At 44.1% G+C, this 25,270-nt stretch overlaps 1 protein-coding gene across 1 annotated transcript in view; it reads right to left on the bottom strand.

The window, feature by feature from the left end:
* LOC144599787 (B-cell receptor CD22-like) overlaps nucleotides 1-20,977 on the bottom strand; it is a 35,199-nt gene extending 14,222 nt beyond the window's left edge. The window contains exons 1-4 of the mRNA XM_078411023.1: nucleotides 20,779-20,977; nucleotides 16,978-17,096; nucleotides 13,370-13,729; nucleotides 6,897-7,205 (exon numbers count right to left, since the gene is read on the bottom strand). Of these exons, the coding sequence (XP_078267149.1) occupies nucleotides 6,897-7,205; nucleotides 13,370-13,729; nucleotides 16,978-17,029 (721 nt within the window). The 5' untranslated portion in view covers nucleotides 17,030-17,096; nucleotides 20,779-20,977. The remainder of the gene's footprint in view (nucleotides 1-6,896; nucleotides 7,206-13,369; nucleotides 13,730-16,977; nucleotides 17,097-20,778) is intronic.
* Between the last annotated feature and the right edge of the window lie 4,293 nt (nucleotides 20,978-25,270).

Genomic DNA, 25,270 nt, shown 5'->3' with positions numbered 1-25,270 from the left:
TTTAGAACTGAGATGAGGAAAAACTTTTTCAGTCAGAGAGTTGTGAATCTGTGGAATTCTCTGCCTCAGAAGGCAGTGGAGGCCAATTCTCTGAATGCATTCAAGAGAGAGCTGGATAGAGCTCTTAAGGATAGCGGAGTCAGGGGGTATGGGGAGAAGGCAGGAACGGGGTACTGATTGAGAATGATCAGCCATGATCACATTGAATGGCGGTGCTGGCTCGAAGGGCCGAATGGCCTCCTCCTGCACCTATTGTCTATTGTCTATTATCTATAATGGATTTTAACATGATAGCCAAACATAATTTAACCTTCAGGAATGTGCACTGCCTATTTTTAATTCAACACTAGACCAAGTGGATCCGTTGGGCCCAAACCTCTCCTACATTGGTGCAGCACCCTCTCCTCCCTCTTCCCCCTCCCTCCCCACCCCTTCCCCTCCCCTCCCCCCTACCCCCCACTTCCCTTTCCCCTCAACCCCCCCTTGTCCACCCTCCTCCCACCTCCCTCCCTCGCCCCTACCTCCCTCCCCCCTCCCTAGGAGATAGATTTAAACTTTAAAATGTGAATAAAAATATAACACCGATTTCAATAAAACTAAGTGCATTATCACTAAAGTGACAATGGTGAGTAAGGTGGGCCTAAAATTGTCGCGCTATCATGTACCGTTTTGGCTGAAGTTCAGTCACAAACAAGATAACAAACGAGAGTTTTAGTATTTAGATTCTGCCTCTTGATCCACATACAGCACTTCTTTCAGTTTAGGTGCTGCTTCTTTCTGTTCAGGTGCCTGGCTTGCAGGTTGCTCCATTCCATCACGCTTTCCAAGGATGGACAATCATTAGTCATCCCCTCTACACGCATGGGACTCGGCTACTTTCACTCCCGGCTTTCATTTGGACATGGTGTCTGATCCTCTTTTAGCCTTGGCAGTTTGTCAATGGACATTTCCCTTTTTTATCCCATGGGTTGCAATATTTTTTTAAACAGATCCTCAGTTTCATATCTGCTTTGACTTCCGTTTTAGTGATAACATAACTAAAGCAAAAATTTCATATCTACACTGCATCAGCAATTGGTTTCCTTATTGGTAAGTCTGAATGTTATTTTGGAGATATGAGAGACTACTGATGCTGGAATCTGGAGCAAATAACAAACTCTGGGTGAACTCCTCAAATCAAGCAGCATCTGTGAGGGCCGCGGGTTCAGATTGAGACCCTCCACCAGGGCAAGCTCCCCACTCATCCTTTGCCTCCACAGATGCTGCTTGACCCATCAAGTTCTTCCAGCAATTCCTATTTTGCTGCTCAAAATTACTTTAAATGGGAAATGTGATACCTGAGAAATAGGCACCATTAGTCTCACACTTATTTAATGATTGATTCTGTCTCCTTGTAAGCCCCTGAATGCTAATAGACATCATGGAATATTCAGGGTAGACACAAAATGATGGAGTAACGCAGCGGGACAGGTAGCATCTCTGGAGAGAAGGAAAGGGTGACGTTTCGGGTCGAGACCCTTTTTCAGACTCTTCAGAATATTCAGGTACAGACGTACTGTGAACACTGAACACTTCAAGAATAGGAGCAGGAGTATGTCATTTACCCATTCTAGCTTTCTCCAGCATTCAATAGGACGATGGCTAATCATCTATTGTTTACCATATCTCTGTTCTCCCTCTGGGGACCATTTTCTGTACATCATTTGTGGACTCCAGATGTACTGAAGTATGGTTGTGAACTACAAACTGTCTGTAAATATGAATCATGGCATACAGGATATTAGCTGTAGGCTGGAGTGAAATTCTGCATGCATGTTCAAAGCACACCACATGTAAGCATGAGGCAAGCATGTTGTTTCCATGAAGGCAATACCAATAGAAGCTGTTTATGTTTATACAAAGCCCGCCAGATGCTGGCTGTAATGCTGTGGATTTTCATTAAATATCTTTTCTGTGCTCACAAAGGGAACAAGTGTGCATGAGTTAGACCACCACCAACATGCACAAGCACATCCATTTCAGGTTCAAAGAAGTTATACAAAAACACACACACAAAACACTGAAGGCACATACTCAGAACACAGCTATGACAGGTAGACACAAAATGCTGGAGTAACTCAGCGGGTCAGGCAGCATCTCAGGAGAGAAGGAATGGGTGACGTTTCGGGTCGAGACCCTTCTTCAGATCGATGTCAGAGGAGGGGGCGGGACAAAGAAAGGATGTAGTCGGAGACAGGAAGACTGGTGGGAGAACTGGAAAGGGGGAGGGGAAAGAGAGGGAAAGCTATGATAGGTTTTGGTTTTTTATTATTGTAACGTCTACCAAGGTACCGTGAAAAATGTAATTTTCAATGCTATACAATCAAATCTGATAATACTATACATAGATACAATCAAGCTAAACTCAAGTACAATAGGTAAAGCAAAGGGAAAGATACTGAATGCAGAGTATAGTTCTCAGCACACTTCATGTAGCTACACCCTGTAAAATACAGACTAAAGCCCCTTGCTCGATTTATGTTAATCCTTTCTATTACTGAAGAAGGGTCTCGACCCAAAACGTCACCCATTCCTTCTCTCCTGAGATGCTGCCTGACCTGCTGAGTTACTCCAGCATTTTGTGAATAAATACTTTCTATTACTTATGTCGATCTGTAATACTCTGTTTAAATTAAAATTTTAGTTGGCTCTGGGTGATGGGCATTGGCTCAATGTGATCTTATTTCTCCCAGAAGAACTTTTAATTGAGCATTGCTTTAGAAAAACATCACTTTATATGTATCCTATTGCAAAATGGGTCCCTATCTGAATCATGCCAATCAAAGTTGTACAGCAGATAAATGAATGCTGTGGCCCACTAGGTCCATGCCAACCTTTACAGCCATCTACATTAATTCCATTTGCCGACCCACAATAAGTCTGTATCTTTCTGTGCCATGCCTGTTGAACTTTCCGTCTAAATGCCTCCTAAACGTGCTGACTGTATCTGAGTCCACCATCTCCTCCAGCATCACATTCCAGATATCAGCCGTTCCCTGTAAAAAATGTACTCTTCAGATACCATTTAAAACTCCTTCCGCTCAACTTAAATCTAAGTTTTCCCATTTTCGTTACTCCTACAAGTGCCCTGATAAATTTTTGGACATTTTGGAAGTGTTGCAAATCTGCTCAGATACCAGAGTACTTAACTCTGTGCAACAACAATTTTTACATGCGTTGTGCTGTTAAAGGCATTGCAAAATCACTGAATTTTGAGCCAATTACCCACAGGTTCAAAGTATATCATTGCAATTTTACATACAACATAATGCCAAGTGTAGAAAGAGTGGAAATGACAACATATTCATACACAACATGGAATGGCGGGACTGTCGTATGTTGAAAGACTGGAGCGACTAGGCTTGTATACACTGGAATTTAGAAGGATGAGAGGGGATCTTATCGAAACATATAAGATTATTAAGGGGTTGGACACGTTAGAGGAAGGAAACATGTTCCCAATGTTGGGGAAGTCCAGAACCAGGGGCCACAGTTTAAGAATAAGGGGTAGGCCATTTAGAACGGAGATGAGGAAAAACATTTTCAGTCAGAGAGTTGTAAATCTGTGGAATTCACTGCCTCAGAAGGCAGTGGAGGCCAAGTCTCTGAATGCATTCAAGAGAGAGCTAGATAGAGCTCTTAAGGATAGCGGAGTCAGGGGGTATGGGGAGAAGGCAGGAACGGGGTACTGATTGTGAATGATCAGCCATGATCACATTGAATGGTGATGCTGGCTCGAAGGGCCGAATGGCCCACTCCTGCACCTATTGTCTATTGTCTAACACGCCTGAAAGGCTCAGGAAATATTACAATATGTTTAACCCAAACAGCCCCACGGAGATCCAACTTCGAATTGATATTGAACATGTCATTAATAGACGGCCAAGAGACTACCACAGGGTAAGATTCAACACAACACCTATCGGCACCAAAGGTACCAAAGTAGGCTGAAACAAAAACAAAAATCACCTGAATAAATCCAAGGCCAATTAGTCAACACAAATCAAATCGACGCAAAGTATTTCAAAACATGCTTGTACAACAACCTGCCTGAAGATGCAGGATGTGCAACTTGGTATCTGAATACAACAGCCATTCTGTAGGTACAAGTGAAGCTATTTCACTCAACCCACAGTGACAAGGCACACCACTGTATGTATATTCAGAGAGCCAATAGGTAGGCCGCAGTGACTCTAAAACATTATATATCAAAGAGACACCAGTCAGGCCAAGATATTCTGCTTCACGTTTATTCATGGAAAACCTTCTGTTTTTAAAGAGAAAAATCACTGCACCCTGCATAACCCTGCTCTAAAGCTTTTGACTCCATTCCCACTAGTTAGGACCTTTCAACGTCTAACCTATCTATTCCTTTAATAACTCAAACAAAATTAGACAGCCTCTTAATCTTCCAGGAATAAAGGATTAATCTGCCTAGTCTTTGTGGTTTATGTTTGTATTTAATCATTTTTAGTTTGCTATCAATCCAGTGAATGTGTAGCAATTGCCCACTAAGTCACCATTTGCCCCACTGGTGCTGAGGAAGAGTGGGACAGATGGACCATATCTTGCCCCCCCTGCTTCATACTGGGGTGGGCACAGATAGTGAACGTAATCATTTGAATGGAGTGACCAACCCGGTGGAAAAAAGTATGTATTTGAGTTGTTTCACCATTTTTAATTATGAGTCAGTTTTAATCCTTTACAATAGACAATAGACAAAAGACAATAGGTGCAGGAGGAGGCCATTCGGCCCTTCGAGCCAGCACCGCCATTCAATGTGATCATTGCTGATCATTCTCAATCAGTACCCTGTTCCTGCCTTCTCCCCATACCCCCTGACTCCGCTATCCTTAAGAGCTCTATCTAGCTCTCGCTTGAATGCATTCAGAGAATTGGCCTCCACTGCCTTCGGAGGCAGAGAATTCCACAGATTCACAACTCTCTACCTGAAAAAGTTTTTCCTCATCTCAGTTCTAAATAGCCTACCCCTTATTCTTAAACTGTGGCCCCTGGTTCTGGACTCCCCCAACATTGGGAACATGTTTCCTGCCTCTAACGTGTCCTACCCCTTAATAATCTTATACGTTTTGATAAGATCCCCTCTTATCCTAAATTCCAGTGTATACAAGCCTAGTCGCTCCAGTCTTTCAACATATGACAGTCCCGCCATTCCGGGAATTAACCTAGTAAACCTACGCTGCACGCCCTCAATAGCAAGAATATCCTTGCTCAAATTTGGAGACCAAAACTGCACACAGTACTCCAGGTGCGGTCTCACTAGGGCCCCGTACAACTGCAGAAGGACCTCTTTGCTCCTATACTCAACTCCTCTTGTTATGAAGGCCAACATTCCATTGTCTTTCTTCACTGCCTGCTGTACCTGCATGCTTCCTTTCAGTGACTGATGCACTAGGGCACCCAGATCTCGTTGTACGTCCCCTGTTCCTGACTCCTTTACATTGTTAAAATAGCTGAATTCACACAATCCCCTACACTTCTTAAATAATGGAGTGACATTGGCAATTTTCTAACCCACTGATTATTTCTGGACCAAAACCATTGGGAATGTCCGGGTCCTGATAGAAGTGCCATCATGTCTTGATAATCCAACACTGTACCTCGCTCCTCACTTACTTCCTTTAGCACAATGAATGGCTAACAAGAAGATCTACTACCCTGTTTCCTCTATTCATCATAGCTATCTTCGTAGTGGGTTCAGGCAGCATCTCTGGGTAGAAGGAATGGGTGAGGTTTCGGGTCGAGACCTTCTTCAGACTGTATTGCAAGGAATGGGTGATGTTTTGGATCAAGACACGTCTTCAGACATGAGCCGAAAAGGCACCCATTCCTTTTATCAAGGTCTGAAGAAGGGTCTCGGCCCGAAATGTCACCCATTCCTTCTAACCAGAGATGCTGTCTGTCCTGCTGAGTTACTCCAGCATTTTGTGGCTATCTTCAGTGTAAACCAGTATCTGCTGGTCCTTCCAACACAGCTATCTTGTTTTCTTGCTCCTGCCTTCCTTGGCATCTTTTCTCAATTGACTACTGTCTGCTTTTAGTCCAGTTTCTTTTCTGATGACCTTTTATATTCTTCCCTATGACTTCCACCTCCACCTCTACCACCCACACTCGCGATTCCTTTCCAGTCTGAGAAGAGGAAATGAAAGTCCCTCCAAAGGTCCTTTTTCTGCAAATATCAGTCATAGATTTACATGATCAATCCTTTTCAGTTCAATTTCAGCGCAGTTTATCATCACATGTACAGTGAAAAGCTTTTGTTGCATGTTATCCAGTCAGCTGAAAGACAATACATGATTACATTCGAGCCATTTACATTGTATTGATTCATGATAAGGGAATAACGTTTAGTGCAAGGAAAAGACAGCATAGGCTCTTAATAAATATCCTTTGCTTACTCAAATCATTAGCAGTGAAGAGTCAAGAGTGTTTAAATTGTCATATGGACCGGGACAGGTCTTACTGGTTGTCTTACTGGTTTCGTAGGGCGTGGAATTCTCTGCCACAGAAGGCAGTGGAGACCAATTCACTGGAGGTTTTCAAGAGAAAGTTAAATTTAGCTCTTAGGGCTAACGGAATCAAGGGATATGGGGAGAAAGTAGGAACGGGGTACTGATTTTGGATGATCAGCCATGATCATATTGAATGGCGGTGCTGGCTGTTAGGGCCGAATGGCCTACTCCTGCACCTATTTTCTACCTGCTGCAGCTTTGCAGGCATATTGATGCATCAACACAACAAATGAACACAGTCCTGACTGAAGAAGACATCTAACCCACACCACCAATGCATCCCAAGACTTTGCCGTAACCCATTTGAAAACCATTTGAACTTACATCGTATTTGCAGCGTGATGTAGGTTTCATCGGAGTACGGGTATGGCGTGTAGTTAACTGTGCACTTGATGAGCTGGTTGTGGTGCTGGTGGGATGGGATGAAGGCCAGGTTGCTCTTCAGTGACCAAGAGTAACCAGACCATTCGTCCTCACTCTTGGGGGTCCAGTCCGTCAGGTCCTCGACACCTTCCCAGCTCAGGCTAGCCTTTCCCCTTTGGTCAATGTTGCCGGTGGAACAGGTCAAAGTTACAACTTCATCACCTTCAATGACTTCCTCGGGGATGGATATGTGTGGTTTTGTTGGGCGAGCTGTAGAGGTTGGAGAGAACAAACAAGCTTATTGAATGGAATTGTCACGGAGCCTTTAAGGCAGAGAACAAAGGAAGAATAGCATGATGCGATTTATTGTCCCAGATGAGTATACAATAGATGCCTCTACATGTAGGAAAATAACTGCGGATGCTGGTTCAAATTGAAGGTAGACACAAAATGCTGGCGGATCAGGCAGCATCTCAGGAGGGAAGGAATGGGCGACGTTTCGGGTCGAGACCCTTCTTCAGACTGATGCCTCCATAGTAGAAGGTAGTGCAGTTATTTGGTATCAAGTCAGGTATGTCAGCAGATATCTCAAAGTTATTGGTAATCTCTGACCCTACTCCTGAAACCCTGGTGTCTGTGACTACCTCCTATTGCCCATTTTAATGAGCGAGCTCGTCACTACTGATGGCAGTAAAACAATATCACCCACGGTGACAAAGGCAGTACATGGAGCAGCAACTGAGACTGAGCACAAGGAATGGCAATGGCAGTGTTGGATAGAGGTTACTCTCATGGGTGAGTTGGGCAGGAGTGGCAGGCTGGGGCTGCCTGGCTGTTTAGTTCTGAATTCGAGTGCCATCTGACAATAGACAATAGACAATAGGTGCAGGAGTAGGCCATTCGGCCCTTCGAGCCAGCACCACCATTCAATGTGATCATGGCTGATCATTCTCAATCACTACCCCGTTCCTGCCTTCTCCCCATACCCCCTGACTCCGCTATCCTTAAGAGCTCTATCTAGCTCTCTCTTGAATGCATTCAGAAAATTGGCCTCCACTGCCTTCCGAGGCAGAGAATTCCACAGATTTACAACTCTCTGACTGAAAAAGTTTTTCCTCATCTCCGTTCTAAATGGCCTACCCCTTATTCTTAAACTGTGGCCCCTGGTTCTGGACCCCCCCCCCCCCCCCCAACATTGGGAACATGTTTCCTGCATCTAACGTGTCCAACCCCTTAATAATCTGTGTGGAGGATGCTCATTCTTCCTGTGGTCTGCAGTGGCTTCCTCTGGGCACTGCCTCCTCCCACATCCTGAAGATGTGCTGGTCCTGTGGTTAATTGGCCACTACAAAATACCTTTAGAGAAAATGTGTAAGAAGGAACTACAGACGCTGGTTTACACCGAAAATAGACCCAAAATGCTGGAGTAACTCAGCGGGACCGGCACCATCTCTGGAGAGAAGGAACGGTTGATGTTTCAGGTCGAGATCCTTCTTCTGAAAAGCTGGAGTAACTCAGCAGGACCGGCAGCATCTCTGGAGAGAAGGAACGGATGACGTTTTGGGTGGAGACCCTTCTTCTGAACCATTCCTTCCCTCCACAGATGCTGCCGGTCCCACTGAGTTACTCCAGCATTTTTTGTTTACCCTTAGAGAAGGTGGGTGGAGGGAGAACAGGCCATGTGTTATTGGGCATGTGAGAAAGAATCGGTTGAACGAAAGGAAGGGAGGAAATGGAATCGATTTGATTGCTGTGAGAATTTTGGCATGCAGTTCATTGACTGAATATTGGCATTAAAAATGCTGAAGTAACTCAGCGGGTCAGGCTGCATCTCTAGAGAAAAGGAACAGGAGACATTTTGGGTCGAGACCCTTTATCAGGCTCCTTACACACTCATTGACTGAATAGCCTAAGATGTTGGAAGGAAACGGGAATTCAACAATGCCTTATACAACAATACTATGCAAAATGTGTAGGAAGGTACTGCAGATGCTGGTTTAACACGAAGATAGACACAAAATGCTGCAGTAACTCAGCGGGACAGGCAGCATCTCTGGAGAGAAGGAATGGGTGACGTTTCGGGTCGAGACCCTTATACAAACACCGATGCCTTAATACTTTAAAAAGGTCAGAGTCGGATTGGTGTGGTGAGTGGAATAATGTCACGATGCCACTGACATGGGACGTACTTCCCAGTTAAAAGATGTTTTGCACTGCGGTTTAGATCGTGGATTTAGTCCCAATACCTACAATAGTCGCACATCTCAATTGACTGGCAACATGACTAAAGAAATCACATTTGCTGCATTCCTGCATGTGCTGCAGTGCATTTGCTGCCTGGTTAGTATAAGAAAATAACTGCAGATGCTGGTACAAATCGAAGGTATTTATTCACAAAATGCTGGAGTAACTCAACAGGTCAGGCAGCATCTCAGGAGAGAAGGAATGGGTGACGTTTCGGGTCGAGACCCTTCTTCAGACTGATGTCAGGGGAGGGGGCGGGACATTTGTCCCTGATATCGCTTATTTGATCTATGGCTGTGTTTTAGTTTAGTTTAGTTTAGTTTAGTTTAGTGGTACAGCGTGGAAACAGGCCCTTTGGCCCACTGAATCCGCAACGACCAACGATCCCCGCACATTAACGCCATCCTACACGAGGGTCAATTTTGACATTTATACCAAGCCAATTAACCTACAAACCTGCATGTCATTGGAGTGTGGGAGGAAACTGAAGTTCTTGGAGAAAACCCACGCAGGTCACGGGGAGAACGCACAAACTCCATACAGACATGCAGGACAGTGAGGGTCTCTGGCGCTGTAAGGCAGCAACTCTACCATTGCGCCACCGTGCCGGCCACTTTGACTTCCTCTCCCTCTTTTCCTGACAGTTACTTTGTGCTGCTATATCTGCTATATCCTTTAACTTTATCCGTCTTTTTAATTTTAACGCTCATAGAAAACCCACCCCCTTAACTGCTGCACTTTCTATACACCCTCTTACAGCTGAGATCTACTCCAGTGCCAGTAAGCTGAGCAAAGAAAATGGAGTGGGAGGAGTACACACTCAACTGTTAACCATTCTGAACTGGACTCTCCCCACACTAGAAAATCTGGGCTTGTATCCAATCATTGGATGCCTAAAATGACAGATTAATCCCACACCCAAATGTCAGTGTTAAAGTGGGAGGAATCTTAATGTCTACTTCAGAAACTTCAGCACAAAATGTGGTGCCACAGGGCAGTATTGAGGGAGTGCTGCATTGGTAAGCCAACTGTGCTTTGACCTTCTGTACGTACACTGATGGGATGCACCTCAGCCTGGTTTGGCAGATGCATTGGTTTGGCAGATGCATTGGTAAGCCGACTGTGCTTTGACCTTCTGTACATACATTGATGGGATGCACCTCAGCCTGGTTTGGCAGATGCATTGGTTTGGCAGATGCATTGGTTTGGCAGATGCATTGGTTTGGCAGATGCATTGGTAAGCCGACTGTGCTTTGACCTTCTGTACATACACTGACGGGATGCACCTCAGCCTGGTTTGGCAGATGCTCCACTCTTGACTTCCTGAACTTGCAGAGTGTGGTGAGCACAGTCCAGTCCATGGGCTTGTCACTGCCTTCCACCTACACCATCTTCACATGTGTTGGGTCACGAAGGCTGGAGGTATTCTCAAGGATGTCTGCCATCCTGGTCTTACCCTCATCCTCTTTCTACCCAGCACCCGGTAGAAGGTGCAGGAGTTGGAAATCGTGGACTTCCGGACATAAGAACATCTTGGACACAAAATGCTGGAGTAACTCAGCGGGACAGGCAGCTTCTCTGGAGAGAAGGAATGGGTCGAGACCGTTCTGCAGACTCGACTCGAAACGTCACCATTCCTTTTCTCCAGAGATGCTGCCCGTCCCGCTGAGTTACTCCAGCTTTTTGTGTCTATCTTTAGTTTAAACCAGCATCTGCAGTTCCTTCCTACTCATAAGAACAGCTTCTTCCCCACCGTTACCTGACTTGTAAGATATACGGTTTCAGCATGGAGATAGAAACAAGCGGAGGTTTTCAGTACACGCTGTTGCCTGTGTGGGTCGTCTTTATTTTGCAAAATCTGCGCATACTTACACATATTCACGAGACTGATGATATAGAATATATCACGTGACACAAATCACACCATTACAGTACTGTTGTTAAAGTTACTGTTACCATTATATACACTGCACTGCTCTCCCCTTAGAAAGTAAAATCACTTGTAAATCAGACAAACAAGAATAATTTTAGAAATGTAACCTAACGACTGGTTTACGCACTCTGATCTCCTGAGTAGTTTAGGGGGAGTGTCGGTTTGTGGTTCTAAAGGAGAGTCAAGTTCAGGATCATTTATCTTTGTGTCTACTTTCTTTGGAGATTCTGATTTTACGTCTGAACTTGGAATAATACCGAACTCTGCCAGATCTGTTTCTTCGTCTATGCTTTGCTCTTGTTCCCTTGCTGGCATCATATGGTTTATGTGTACACTTCTAACATGTCCTCCAGTTTCTACCACCTGGTACCACACACTTCAACTACAGTTCCCACCTTCCATTTGTTTGCTTTGTGAGGGGTGCTGAGAACATGGACCTGATCATGTGTATTGAACCTGCGTTCTTTTTGACATCCACCATAATGACTTTTCTGATGTGAGTGATTGCAGGCACCAACCTTTAAATGCATCCTGCTCTTACATACGATAGACACAGAGTGCTGGAGTAACTCAGCAGGTCAGGCAGCATCTCTGGAGAGAAGGAATGGGAGACGTTTCACAGAGTGCTGGAGTAACTCAGCGGGACAGGCAGCATCTCTGGAGAGAAGGAATGGGTGACGTTTCGGGTCGAGACCCTTCTTCAGACTGATGTCAGGGGGGGGGCGGGACAAAGGAAGAATATAGGTGGAGACAGGAAGATAGAGGGAGAACGGAAGGGGGAGGAGAAGAGAGGGACAGAGGAACTATCTAAAGTTGGAGAAGTCAATGTTCATACCGCTGGGCTGCAAGCTGCCCAAGCGAAATATGAGGTGCTGTTCCTCCAATTTCCAGTGGGCCTCACTATGGCACTGGAGGAGGCCCATGATCTTCTATCTCCTAAAGGGGTTGTTCAGCATCTCCATGGTGACCACTTGCTAAACTTTAAAGACGTACAATATCAAATGTTGTTCGAAACCATCCGAGCGGTACGGTGGCACAGCAGTACGGTAGCTGCCTTACAGCGCCAGAGATCAGGGTTCAATCCCAACTATGGGTGCTGTCTGTACGGAGTTTGTACGAAGTCTCTGTAACCGCGAGGGGTGTTCTCTGGGTGCTATGGTTTCCTCGCACGTTCCACAGACGCACACGTTTGTAGGTTAATTGGCTTTGGTAAAATTGTAAATTGTCTTCAATGTGTAGGATAGTTCTAGCATACAGCAATTGCTGGTAGGCGTGGACCTGGTGGGCAGAATGGCCTGTTTCCACACTGTATCTCTGAACGAAATGAAACAAAACCAAACTAAACTAGACTAAACCAAACCAAACCAAACCAAACCAAACTAAACCAAACTAAACTAGACTAAACTAAACTAAACTTCACAGATGATTGCTTTAAATAGCTCTGAAATAAGAGGGCAGCCGTGCTTAACAGTGAGTATGCATTGACTATGTGGTTCGAGGACAATATTAGCTGGAAGTGAGCTAATGGCAGGGCTTCACTCTGACTGTACCAGTCTCCTCAGCAATAAGGCCTCCAATCTGCATTGTGTCAATGATGAGAGGGAGTGCGTGTTGGATTCCCTTTGGAAGTGAAATGTCACCTACAGAGCCCTAAGAAAACATGCCGGTCCTCACAGTTTTATCTCCAAACGCTTTCTGCAAAAATAATGGCAAAGGGTCCAAGGAACGTTCCTCCAAACGTGGCCTGGGATGGAGTGCTTCCACCACGAGGAAGTCCGACACAGGCTGCCATTTGGTTTTTTAAGAGCAGAGGAGGCTGAGGGGTGGTGGTGGAGGGGGTGGGGATGGGGGAGTGGATGTGTGGGATCTGGCTCAGAGGTGAAAAGAAATTGTAAGGAGCATTGAAAATGTAGACAGCAGGAAGCATTCTTTCCAAATGCAGATATGTCTATGACCAGAGGGTATAGGTTTACGATCAGGAGTAAGAAGTTGTGCGGGGATCTGAGGGAGAATACTGTTTACCCAGAGCATGGTTGGAATGTGGAATATGCTGGCCATGGGGGCAGATAACCCTACAAACAATGAGGAAATATCTGAAAGGAGCACTGGAATCATTCAGACAGAGAAAGGCATGCACCAAGTGCTGGTAAAAGGGATTCGTTTAGATGTGGTCCTGATGGTCACCATGGGCTTGGTGGATTGCAAGGCCTGCTCTTGTGAACCACGACTCCTGGATTGCAAGAGAATTCCAGCTTACCATATACGTTGACACTGATCCCATCTTCTCCTGACCAGTTGTTTCCCTGCCCCAGTTCGAATCTGAAGTAGTAAGTCCCGGTGTCGGCCTTGTGAATGTTCTCTATCTGGAGCGTACAGTTTCTCTCGTTCAGGTCCCCTATCAGCTGCACTTCAGATGACACCCTCTCCAGGTTTTTGTTGTTGTATATTTCGGCGGCCTGGTTGTTGGGAAAGGGCGAGTTCTTCAGCCACCGGGCAGTCACCGTAGAGGGGTCTCGGACCGGATCAGGGTATTGAAAGGAACAGTTTAACACCACAGTCTCCCCTTCCCAAATGGAAATGGAACGATCGACCCACACAGACCACTGGCAGACTGACCCTGTGGAGGTGAAAACAGGAACGTTGCAATGACTTGCTGTCATTTCACATTGAGTCCAGGCATTCTGCAATCTGCAATATTCAGGTTGAAGGACACATTTTACTGTCAATATTCCCAGACGTGCAAATGCTTCCAAAATCCCCGCCATTGAAGGGATTTACTGGAGTCGCTGCCTCAAAAAGTCAGCCGGCATCATCAGAGACCCACACCACCCTGGCCACACACCCCTGCCATCGCGAAGAAGGTACAGGAGCCTGAAAACAGTAACGTCCGAGTTCAGGAACAGCTTCTTCCCCACAGCCATCAGGCTATTAAACACCACAACCTCAAATAAGCTCTGAACTACAATAGACTATAATTGTTTTTATTGCACGATTATTGTCTGTTAGTTGTTTATGTGTGTGTGTGTGTGTGTGTGTGTGTGTGTGTGTGTGTGTGTGTGTGTGTGTGTGTGTGTGTGTGTGTGTGTGTGTGTGTGTGTGTGTGTGCGTGCGTGCGTGTGTGCGTGTGCGCGTGCGTGTGTGTGTGTGTGTGTGTGTGTGTGTGTGTGTATGTATATATATATATCCGTGTATATGTTTATGTATATGTGAGTATGTGTACATGTACACACACTGAACTTTTTTCTGGTTTATTAAACTCTTTACAGTGCACTATGTTTACATATTCTGTTGTGCTGCTGCAAGTAAGAATTTCATTGTTCTGTCAGGGACACATGACAATCAAACACTCTGGACTCTACAAACTCTTCACTCTTGACTCTTTAATGAATGTTGAAAAGAGTTGAACAGGTTTAGAATGATCTATTGCTCTTGTGTTATCTCATCGCACTGGTCTATGTTAATAGAAGACCCCCCTGATCTGTGATATCAACAGACATAGGCTGTGGTGGCTCAGCGGTAGAGTTGCTGCCTTACAGCGCTTGCAGCGCCGGAGACCCGGGTTCCATCCCGACTACGGGTGCTGTCTGTATGGAGTTTGTATGTTCTTCCCATGACAGCTTGGGTTTTCTACAAGATCTTCGGTTTCCTCCCACACTCCAAAGACGTACAGGTATGTAGGTAAATTGGCTTGGTATAGGTGTAAATTGTCCGTGAAGACAGACACATAAAAACTGGAGTAATTCAGCGGGACAGGCAGCATCTCTGGATAGAAGGAATGGGTGACGTTTTGGCATCAAGACCCTTCTTCAGTCTACACATTACATAGTCTGTCCCTCGTGTGTGTAGGATTGCGTTATTGAGCGGGGATCACTGTTTGGTGAAGACGCAGTGGGCCGAAGGACCTGTTTCCGTGATGTATCTCTGAACTAAACTAAACTAATTTCATCTACACACACCATCCATGCAAAGTGAGGTTATGGAAGTTGCTGTTGAGACGCAAATTGTCCCTTCTTATCCCTGTGAAACATTGCGTAATTTGGCACAATTGTTGCCCATGCTGTTATTTCACATTATGCCATGAAGAGTTGTTCATCTGGGACCAAATTAAAATCTCACAAAAGGTCTGAACAAACATACCATCCAGATTAGTTTGACATCATTATAAATGCATACAAGGCGGGAAAGAATGGACAAACTAAACATAAAGAACTGATAAAAAAAATGAACATAAAGTATTCTGCTCAATGGATAATTACAAACATAAACAATGAATTAAAAGTAAAAATTTGGAGAAAATAAATAAATATTTTTAACCTTTTCTCCCAACATTCTCCTTTAAAGAAAGCACAAAGTGCTGGTGAAACTCAGTCAGGCAGCATCTATGGAGGGTATGTATAGACAATGTTTTGAGTTGGGACCCTTCTTGAGTCTGAAAAAGGGACAAGACTCAAACATTGTCTGCCCATTCTCTCCACAGATGCTGCATGACCTACTGAATTTCTCCAGCACTTTGTAAAGCATTGGGTCACCTCAGGTTATAGTTCCTTAGGCAGGAACACTCCTTCCTTCAATAGCCTCATGGAGTCAGAGAGTCACAGAGTGATACAGCGTGGAAACAGGCCCTTCGGCCCAAATTTCCCACACTGGCCAACATGTCCCAGCTACACTAGTCCCACTTGCCCGCGTTTGGCCCATATCCCTCCAAACCTGTCTTAATCATGTGCTTCTCTAACTGTTTCTTAAATGTTGGGATAGTCCATGCGTTAACTACCTCCTCTGGCAGCTTGTTCCATACCCCCACCACCTTTTGTGTGAAAAAGGTACCCTTCAGATTCCTATTAAATCTTTTCCCCTTCACCTTAAACCTCTGCCCTCTTGTCCTCGATTCGCCTATTCTGGTCAAGAGACTCTATGCATCCACCTGATCTATTCCTCTCATGATTTTATACACTGATTGTATAGTCTGCCCTGTTCTTAGGGGCTATGTCCACATGCTATAACGTGCAGGGAACAACATTGCATTCTTTGTTCCAGTCCTCTTTTTATCTTCCTGATGCACAGAGAAACTCCACTGAAGCTCCTCTAAGTGGTTGTCAGGACCATAGGGATCTCTCAGTCTGGTCCTAGTTCGCCACACACACAGTGCTGCGATGGTAGTGCCAAGAGATTGGAAAGTGCCTGCACACAGATTGTGGCCCAGCTTGTCAACTGTCCAGGAACCACTCACCTCACATTGGATCCATGTGAGCTCACACACAAAGACTGACGAAGGAGATGACTGCAATCATCACCCATCATTCTGTAACCATCAGAAGAAATGGGATGGGAGAAGGGATGTTGAAAATATTTGCACAAAGGGAAATTTTTATCCAGAAGGTAAAATCAAGGATTGTTCTTCTTAGAGTAGTTAAGTTAGAAAGTTAAGGCATGATTTAGCAGAAGTCAGTATCGTTATGAAAGGCTTTGACTGGGTAAAAGTGTGTATAATTTCAAGTGTATATCCAATTCCTGTTTTAAAACTAATAGGTTCCATCCTAATGCACTTTTAGATAAATGCATTCCAGGCAGATAATCCTCACATCAAATAAAGTGTAAATCTTGCCAGCTGACCAGTCATTGGAGAGCAAGATCTTAGCATCATTGGACAAAGAATCAGAGGGAATGTTGAGTTGAATTTTTAATCCCAAAAGGTAACAGAAATAAGCTTCAAAATGCAATTCAATGCACACCTAATTATCAGTCTCTGAAAATAAGAAGTGCACCATTCAAAGAAACAGCAGAGACATAACAGTTCAAAGGACCACCTTCTTAGCATTGCATCCTGTGATCTCTTAAGAATATACCTAGTTGTCAATGGACACTTACCCTGGATAAGGCACGTGGCTATAAGTGCCAGGGTGAAGCGTGACGTGCTCATTGTGTCGATCTCAGCCTCAATAGGAGATGTACACACAGCAGCTGGGCACAATCAGACACATTGATACCTGTACAATGGACAATGAGCCACAGTCAACAAAGAGATGATTTAAGACATGTTTCGCAATGGCTGCAGCACAAGCCCCCACATCTGTCAAACTGAGCACTGAACTCTCATTGTACTTGCACTCTCATTCCTGTCCTTTGCCTCTGTGCAAAAATTACAGATATGGAACTGCAGTGCTGAAATAATAACAGTCCCCGACAAGAGAGTTGAAATTTATGAAATAAAATCTACCTTGTGCTCTTCTCACGTTACATCCTCTTCTCTGCCTCAGTATTTGCAACTACTCAAACAGGTCGATCATTTTAGTACCTCGTTCCAAACAACCACACTCGATGTATAGCTGGACATTCAGCTGTGAGGGCATTCTGTATTTTTCCAGACCTGCCAAGCAATTTTTTGTTCTCCAAGATGAACATCTAATTTTGACTCGTTGATGTCACAATCTCGGCCTTGCAAGAAACAAACTGCTGGAACTGCTAGGTGGCGTAGCGGTGGAGTTGCTGCCTAACAGTTTGATTCTGACCATGAGTGCTGTCTGTATGGAGTTTGTACGTTCGCCCCGTGACCACGTGGGTTTTCGCCAGGATCTCCGGTTTCCTCCCACACTCCAAAGGCATACAGGTTTGTAGGTTAATTGGCTTGGTATAATTGTAAATTGTCTCTCGTGTGAGTGTAGAATAGCGTTAGTGTGCGGGGATCGCTGGTCGGTGTGTTCCTCCAGCAGTTTGTTTTTTTAACTTCAGATTACAGCATTTGCATTCTCTTGTAACACCATTTCTGCCACGCTTTCACTTTCCAGAGCTGGACTTTGATCCCAACAATAGTGTCTTGCCTTTTTGAAAATTGATTATAAATTGATGAAAATTCACACCAATTCCATTCCTATGGCAAGAGTTGCACTTTTCTTTTTAAAATACTTGACTCCATTTATACCTCACGCTGCCTCGGCAAGGCAAGCAGCATAATCAAGGACGGGTCTCACCCTGACCACTCCCTCTTCTCCCCTCTCCCATCGGGCAAAAAAATATACAAGTGTGAAAACGCACACCTCCAAATTTAGGGACAGTTTATTCCCAGCTGATAGCATGCAACTGAACCAACCTACCACAACTTGAGAGCAATCCTAAACTACTATCTACCTCGTTGGTGACCCTCGGACTATCTTTGATCGGACTTTGCTGGCTTTATATTGCACTAAACGTTATTCACGTTCTTCCCTGCACACTGTGAATGGATCGATTGTAATCATGTATTGTCTTCCCGCTGACTGGATAACACACAACAAAAGCTTTTCACTGTACCTCAGTACACGTGTCAATAAACTAAACTGAACTGAACTGATATTCGGATTTAAGATTATGTATTTTGTAGCCCAATCAAAAAACATTTTTAAGGAGGTATTATCAAAGCTTCGTGACATCCAGATGTTGATAGTAGATTTTTAAATTTTTTTAAATTTTTTAAAATTTTTTAAAGCATATGTACAAATAATAATAAACGACAAACTGGTTATAGAGTTCTTACATAGCTTCAATTTAAATTTTTTAAAGATAAAATAAAGATGAAAAGAGACTGAAAAAAAAAAGACTATAAACTAATAGAGAGAAAGCAAAGAAAAAAGAGAATTACAAACATAAAGATTATGGGGATAGATCCGGGAGTTAGTGAGTATAGTTGTACATCCAACCCTAAACTCAAGTTTTAACTTTAGTTTTAAATTTTAGTTTTGTGACAAACCCATTTACTTTTTTAAAAATTCAATAAATGGAGACCATATTTTAAAAAATAGATCTAGTTTGTCAATTAAGGCAAACCTTATTTTTTCCAAATGCAAGGTCTCGGTCATCTTAGTAGATCTTTGGTACCTCAAAAATGTAAATTGGATAGCAAATTAGCTCAAGAACTACATTTACAAATTTGACAGCAAAAGGATGGGGCCAATGCCTTGATAATCCTATCCAGAATTCTCAAAAGATACTCAGGAAACTGAGAAGAAAATATTTTCTCATCCACTCCCTATGTATTAGGGGCAGTTCTTTTTACAGAGGCCACCCGGAAGAAATTCATGCAGTCACAGGGAGAACTTGCAAACTCCGCACAGAGAGCACCTAGCCTCTGGCACTGTGAGGCAGCAGTTCTACCAGCCGTGCCAATGTGCCGGTCACAAACGTGCTGCCAACATATTGAATGATAATCCTGAGCTGAAACCCACTCACCTCAGCCCAGGAGAGCTGATACAATTTGCAACATCCCAATACTTTCCTGGTAAAACAAAGTTCTGAGTTCAGGTCTTTTGTCTGTCTCGTTTGTATTACATCCACCTTAACTGTGTTTCATTAGCAATCGAGAGCTTGTGAGTGCAGATCCACACTCTACATACCTTGATATAAGAGCATAAGACAGAGGAGCAGAATTAGGTCATTCAGCCCATCGAGTCCACTCCACCATTCAATCGTGGCTGATCTATTTTTCTCTCTCAACCTCATTCTCCTGCCTTCTCCCTGTAACTTTTGACACCCTTCCTAATCGAGAAAATACATGTAATCTATTCTGATATTTGAGTGTGTCCCAGCAGGACAGCAATAATGTTAGGTCCTGCCTTCTGCAGAAATGGTTATTTCTGACTCCCTTCCCCAATCTTTGCACATGCCCAATCCTTTCCACTCGTTTAATTTCATGTTTCATGTATCTTGTGTTTTGTGACTGTTGGCAGATCAATTCCCCTGCTGGGATAAAGTTCTCTTGTATCATATCACAACGTTATCCGAGGTCTTCTTCAATCCTTCTGGTCACAATCATTCCTACCCCAATTTTTAGATTGTCCCTGACATCACACAAGTTCTTCTTGGAGCCCTGCGTAATGTTTAGCACTCAACTAAAATAACAAAAATCCAATTCTCTGATTGCTATTACATTCCCGCAACCCAAATGTGTATACATTTGTTAACCTCAGCAAACACTTGTTTCCCTCTCTCACCAGCGATTGTAAATCAAAAGCAAACCTATTCAATTAGTTATAAAGTTCTTTGGGCATCCAGAGGTCTCAACGGGCACTTTCTAAATGAAGGGCTTCTGTGCGCTCACTGAAAACATCCACTAAACTCAGCAAGGCAAACTACAGCTATTGTGAACTCACACAAAATCTTGATGAGTGGTTGAAGTTAGATTTAGTTTCAGTACAAGAATTAAACTTGCACACAGTAAACAAGATTACTGACTATAGCGTTACATTTTAAAAAAAGCTTTAAATTAAGTTAACAAGAACACTGCCTCAAACAAATCTAAATAGTACTTACAGTTGAATCCTTGCTCCTTTGAAATGGTGCAACAGATGGCAACCCCACACTGTGTATAAACAGGGCAATGATGGAGCGATGTGAAATTGAACACTTGTCCCAAAACAGACACACAAGAGGTGAAATGGCCCTCTCCTCGCCTACAGATCAACTGATTATAAACTTAAAGACCACAATAACCGAGCAACTCCTTTCATGTTAAAAAACTATATAAAAATTCCACATAATATATTCATTTTCAAAGTGGCTTTGTAATAAGAAATATGCATGGCGAATTGACATTTACAATGTTAAACAGCCAACCCAGACTCGAAGGCATCTTTGTTAGTTCAATCATAATTTTCTATAAAAGGCTACATTGAACGGAAACCATGAAATTGTTCTTACTTTTTCATCAAGACATGTTTGAATTAATTTCTTTCCCAGTTAACCAGACATTAAGAGATATCATTAACTCTTCCGAAACCAATCACATGCTCCATTGTTGCCCAAAGGTTGTCACGCATCATATTCGCATTATTTTCCAGTTACATTCCTTTAAAGATTTTTTTTTTCTTTCCAGCTAATACAATGCAAAGACAAACCGGTGAGAATTCCTAACCTGCAAAAGATGCTTTTGGAGACTGTCCACTTCAATGGTGCAGATAGCTGAGCACCGTAAGGGATTGTTAGAGCTTGTGGGTGTGCATAGCACAGTGCAGTATGAAAATCACACCACCCGCTCCTCACCACTCACAAAGGAAGGCTTCTGAAATGTGAGAAGAAGTCACAATGGAGACACAGTTTGTATGATGGGCACACTCCAGCATGCAAGGGAGAGCATGTCCTAGAGTGGGGCAATCTCAATCAACTGTTTGTACTGCCCATTGCAGACACAGCCTCTGTAACTTCAACACAATGCAGTGCCTGGTCTTAGTCAATCCTCCCCCAGCTTTTGCTTTGTCGCTCACATCGCCTGCTCTGGTGAAGTCAGTACTGTTGTTTGAAAACGGACTTCTTTTTTTGCTGAGTGTTCTAGGTGCTAGGTTGTTTTCATTATGCTTGTCCTCGGTAGGGGATAATTTTTGATATTGAGCAATTGTTTAACAGTAGATGATATCTGATCACCAACCATATACATCCCATACCTGATCACCAACCATAACCAATAATATACAGAATGGTCTCGACCCGAAACGTCGCCCATTCCTTCTCTCCAGAGATGCTGCCTGTCCCGCTGAGGAACATACCTATACACGCCCTTGGTCATCTGCCTTGTCCGACAGACCTCTCTCATTAACAGTGAGTACAATTCAATGCAGCAGTTGTTCCTCATTCCCTGGCATGCTCCTGCCTACTCTGCCCATTCAACCTTCTATCATGACCATCAGGGACACCAACAGATTCCCTGCATTCCCACATCCTGCAGGAGGAGCATTGTGCCAATCCACCTGCTATCACCACCGCACTGAACCAAACCAAAAATCACAAGGCTCACAACCAAAAGGTGACTTTACCTTATCCTCTTGGTCACCTATGTTCTAGCATCCTTGCCTCAGCTTCCTCACCAAAGACTCCTGCACCAATGACTCACACTTGCCTTCCACACTTCAACTCAGCCTAGCCTCTCTCCAAACCTGGCCGCCCCCAGCAGGCTGCTTCGCCCCACCTTGCCTCCTTATTTATTAGCTGGTCAATTAGCCAGATCGGCCGCTCCAACCAATCATGCTTGTCAAGACTCCCACTCCTGCTCCAACCTGAGATTAACTTGCTCCAAGGCTGTCAACGGCTTGCTCTTTGTAGTGTGGAGAATGGCACCTGTACCTTTGGGAACTGAGTGTACGAGATGGTGCGATATGAGTCAGGTGATGCATTGATAACTTATCAGTCCCTTGTGTGATGCATTGATACCTTATCAGTGAGCATGTACAGTGTACTTCTTTGCAATAAAGACATTGGCAATTGCTTGACTGAAACCCATGTCTGTTTTTGTCAACATGTCACTACCGTAATACCTTACACTTTTCAAGGCTGCTGCTACTGCCCTGAACTCAAATGAACTTGTTCCCAACCTTTCCATGGACTTGCTTTTCAAGGCCCCCACTGCCACTCTGAACTGAACTTGCCTTATCCACACTGTAGGTACATCATCATCATTGGTATTGGTTTACTATTGAGATACAGTGAAAATCTCTGCGTGCTATCCAGTCATAAATCATACCACACACAAATGCAATCAAGCCATTACAGGAATACAACAAGTAGTGCAAAGAGAAAAATATCAGAGTGCAGAATGAGGATGAGGATGTGAAGAGGATGAGGGACTTTCGACAAGAGCCGCAAAATCTTTACCTCGTGCTGTGAGCGAATGGAAATGTTTTTTTTGTGAAAATAACATTATTGAGGCTGAGGAAATGGAGGATAGTGATCAAGCACGGGTAAGGGTGCAAAACAAGGCCATCGGAGAATGCAAAAAGACCACTCTTTTAATTGAAATTGGCCCTGCAGTGTATGCAACACAAACGTGACAAGGCAGGGAACAGGCCTCCACAGCAAAGTCCTGGAGAAGCACAGACTCTGCTATCGATGCAAGGCCGGCACAAAGCAAACTAGCGCCTGTTCATGGACTCAACATGCCGCAACTAACAAAAGGAAGGCCATCACCTCCACCCATTTCTTCTCTCCAGAGATGCTGCCTGTCCCGCTGAGGTACTACAGCATTTTGTGTCTGCCTTCAGGTTTAAACCGGCATCTGCAGTTCTTCCTTACACAAAAGAAAGGCCATATTGCATCAGCATGTAGAACACCATCACAGGACAAAGCAAAACAAAAGACTTGACTAAACCAAACGCATGGGGCTCTCAACCTGGAAGAACATTCAAACATAGAGGGACTTGAGCTGGTCTGCATCTGCACTATGAATAGTGGGACTGAAAAGAAGTGAGTGTAATTATGCACAAACCGAGAAATAAACCCTTGGTATCATCTTTGGATTCAAGAAATGTCATCAGTATCTGTTGGGTAGGAAGTTCGCCCTGATTACAGATTATCAGCCACTTCTCGCTATTTTCAGTCAGCGATACCTGCAATGGCAGTCTGTAGGATGCAGCGCTGGGCAGTTCTCCAGTCACAGTATGACTATAGCATTGGGTATCGCAGCTTAAAAGAAAGTGCTATCGCTGAAGCATTGTCGTGTTAGCCTGATGAAGAGTCAGATGTGGGCACTGAAGGTGCTATCTATGGTAGTGGGCAATGGCTTTCCAGTCACAGCAGCACAAATTGCTGCTAAAACTCAAAAGGACACAGTGCTAAAACAAGTGTATGAACAAAAGAAAATTTGTGTGGACGGTCAGGAACAAAACCATGTACTGATGAACTAAAACCTGGAGTACTGTGTGCGGTTTTGGTCTCCAAATTTGAGGAAGGATATTCTTACTATTGAGGGCGTGCAGCGTAGGTTAATTCCCGGAATGGCGGGACTGTCATATGTTGACAGACTGGAGCGACTAGACAATAGACAATAGACAATAGGTGCAGGAGTAGGCCATTCAGCCCTTCTAGCCAGCACCCCCATTCAATGCGATCATGGCTGATCACTCTCAATCAGTACCCCGTTCCTGCCTTCTCCCCATACCCCCTCACTCCGCTATCCTTAAGAGCTCTATCCAGCTCTCTCTTGAAAGCATCCAACGAACTGGCCTCCACTGCCTTCTGAGGCAGAGAATTCCACACCTTCACCACTCTCTGACTGAAAAAGTTCTTCCTCATCTCCGTTCTAAATGGCCTACCCCTTATTCTTAAACTGTGGCCCCTTGTTCTGGACTCCCCCAACATTGGGAACATGTTTCCTGCCTCTAATGTGTCCAATCCCCTAATTATCTTATATGTTTCAATAAGATCCCCCCTCATCCTTCTAAATTCCAGTGTATACAAGCCCAATCGCTCCAGCCTTTCAACATACGACAGTCCCGCCATTCCGGGAATTAACCTAGTAGGCTTGTATACACTGGAATTTAGAAGGATGAGAGGGGATCTTATCGAAACGTATACGATTATTAAGGGGTTGGACACGTTAGAGGCAGGAAACATGTTCCCAATGATGGGGGAGTCCAGAACCAGGGGCCACAGTTTAAGAATAAGGGGTAGGCCATTTAGAACAGAGATGAGGAAAAACTTTTTCAGTCAGAGAGTTGTGAATCTATGGAATTCTCTGCCTCAGAAGGCAGTGGAGGCCAATTCTCTGAATGCATTCAAGAGAGAACTAGATAGAGCTCTAAAGGATAGCGGAGTCAGGGGGTATGGGGAGAAGGCAGGAACGGAGTACTGATTGAGAATGATCAGCCATGATCACATTGAATGGTGGTGCTGGCTCGAAGGGCCGAATGGCCTCCTCCTGCACCTATTGTCTATTGTCTATTGTCTAAAACCTTATCACGATAGACAACAATGGAGAATTGTCATGTGAGCAAGGATGTATCAAATGGGATCACAGAGTAGTAGCACCCAATCCTTTGAGGCAAAGATTACATACAGAGTTCAGAGTGAACATGCAGGTACTGACGGAATGAAGCCAAAGGTTACATGTACTGGGCAGGACTAGACATGGAGATAGAAGAAATGGCAAGCAAACATAGCACCTCTCAGAACTGCAGAAGTAGACCTGCACAACCCCCTTTGCAAATATGGTTTTGGCCTACTAGACCTTTTCGTAGAGTTCGTGTGGAATTTTTTGAGCAAGGGAATAATAATTTTCTTGTTTTAGTAGATAGTCATTCAGTGGAGTGAGGCGATGCATGGAGGTGCAAAAACAACAACAGAAAGAACAATAGATGCATTGCAGTCTATCTTTGCTTATTACAGCTTACCTGAAGGTCTCTGACAACGGCCCCCAATTTCCTGC

This window comes from Rhinoraja longicauda, chromosome 14 (assembly GCF_053455715.1).
Source record: "Rhinoraja longicauda isolate Sanriku21f chromosome 14, sRhiLon1.1, whole genome shotgun sequence".
In the NCBI taxonomy this organism is placed as follows: Eukaryota; Metazoa; Chordata; class Chondrichthyes; order Rajiformes; family Arhynchobatidae; genus Rhinoraja; species Rhinoraja longicauda.
Note: the sequence above shows the minus strand (reverse complement) of the source record. Positions and strands in the feature narration are given on the sequence as shown.